The 1,878-nt window shown below is 58.7% G+C and overlaps 1 protein-coding gene across 1 annotated transcript; it reads right to left on the bottom strand.

The window, feature by feature from the left end:
- Positions 1-144: 144 nt before the first annotated feature.
- Positions 145-751, bottom strand: LOC128277070 (coiled-coil domain-containing protein 89-like; the record flags this gene model as incomplete). Its single annotated transcript, XM_053015518.1, has 1 exon — positions 145-751. A coding segment is annotated over exon 1 (607 nt), but the record flags the coding sequence as incomplete, so codon positions are not given.
- Positions 752-1,878: the final 1,127 nt, after the last annotated feature.

Here is a 1,878-nt window from a genome sequence, read left to right on the forward strand (position 1 = left end):
TCACGTTGGCCGTGCGGGGCCTTTCGCTCGCCTCCTTCTCCAAGGTAGCCGCCCCGAGGCCGGCGATGGTTATGGGCTTGGCCTGGCATGTCATCAGCTGATGCAGCTGATTGGTAAGCTGTGCATTTGCTCGGCCGAGCCTACCGATCGTCTCTTTGGCTTCGCGTTCCACGTCGGCAATTTCCTCATCATAGCGCGCCAACCGCGCTTCGTACTGTTCCTTGAGGAGCTCGTTCTCCTTGCGTAGCTGATCCATTTCTTCTTTCACCTCGCCCATAATTTGTTCCTGCACCGCGGCCAGTTGCTGAATGTACTTCCGACTTTGCAGCTGCTCGTGGGAGTACCTCTGTTCCGCCTGCTGGAGCCGCTCGTGTAGCGCGTTGTTTTCGTCCTTGAGAAGCTCGTTCTCCTCGGACATCCGACTCGTTCCTTCCTCCACCGTGCCCACCATTTTTCCCAGCAGCACGGACAGTTGCTGCATCTCACTCCGATTTTGCAGTTGCTCGTCAGAACGCTTCTGCTCCGCTTGCCGGAGCCGCTCGTGTAGCGCGTTGTTTTTGGTGCGCGCATCGCGTAGCTCCCGGCTTTGCTTTTCCAGCTTCTCGAGCGCTTCGAGCAGTTCAGGCTGTTTCTGCACGGGTGACGCGCGGCGCGCCCGTCTACTTGCTTGCTCCCGTTCTGGAGGAGCCTCGCGCCTCAGCGACGTCGTTGATTTGGCGGGCCATTCTTTTCTCGATGGCCGCGCCGGCATCGCGTCGCTTCGAGTGGGTGCGCCAAAGTGCGTGGCTGCTGGGTGTGCCGCTCGGCAACTCTCACACTGCCACCGGCTTGCCCACACCGTGTCATCGTCCTTTACGCACGCGATGTGGACCGAAAGTCTGCACTTTTCGCACTTAGCGTACTCGTACCCGAGTGCCCTCCTGCACCAACTGCACGTTTCTGTGTTCATTTCACTTCACTCCAGGCAGGAACACACCGGCCACGGAGTCAAAGCGGCGGATTACTTAATGTCCGAATTTATCGTTTATTCGGTAACGAAACGTTTTAGTACACAGACCACTACACTCGCTCCGATTCGCTACTTGCGCCCTTGAACCCGTCGGGGCAGCGTCGTCTCTCGCAGACCGCCACAATCACACGCAGGCCGGAACACACAAGCGCGCCGAATCAGAGCGGCAGATTCGTCTTGTATTACTGTACACACTCTGCAGACCGCTGCAATCACTGCGATCCTCTCTGGCGTCGTCCATCCTTCCGGTGGCGGCTTCGTCCGTCTAGACCGGCCACAATCACTCCGAGGCTGGAACGCACGCCAGCAGAATCGGAGCGGCAGTTCGTCACGTTCTTTAGTTCTGCACTCTCACTCCCATCGCTCTCATTCGCTGCTAGCTGTCGATCCCGATCCTCGGTGGCAGCTTCATCTTCGTGGATCGGCCACAATCACTCGCAGGCAGGATTACGCACACTAGAACGCTACGATTCGCGGCTGACGTTGATCCCACGGTGGCGGCTTCGTCTCGCGGACCGGCCACAATCACTCGCTGGGTCTATCTCACGAAGCGCGGAATCGGAGCGGCGGAGGAGTCCTTTTTCACTATCACGACCACTGCAATCGTTTATCCGGTGCTGGCGTTGTCGGTCCCTCGGTGGTAGCTTCGTCGTCTTGGACCGGCCACAATCACTCGCGGGGCGGGAAACACCGAGCCGCCGAATCGAAACGGCAGATTCGTCTTTTTCACTATGGCCACTTTTTTTTCACTGTGACCCTTGGACCACTGCGATCGCTGCGGTTTTTTGCTGGCGTCGTCGGTCCCGGTGGTGGCGTCGTCTCCTCGGACCGGCCACAATCACTCGCGGGACGGGAAACACAAGCCGCCA

This window comes from Anopheles cruzii, unplaced genomic scaffold (assembly GCF_943734635.1).
Source record: "Anopheles cruzii unplaced genomic scaffold, idAnoCruzAS_RS32_06 scaffold03707_ctg1, whole genome shotgun sequence".
NCBI lineage: Eukaryota > Metazoa > Arthropoda > Insecta > Diptera > Culicidae > Anopheles > Anopheles cruzii.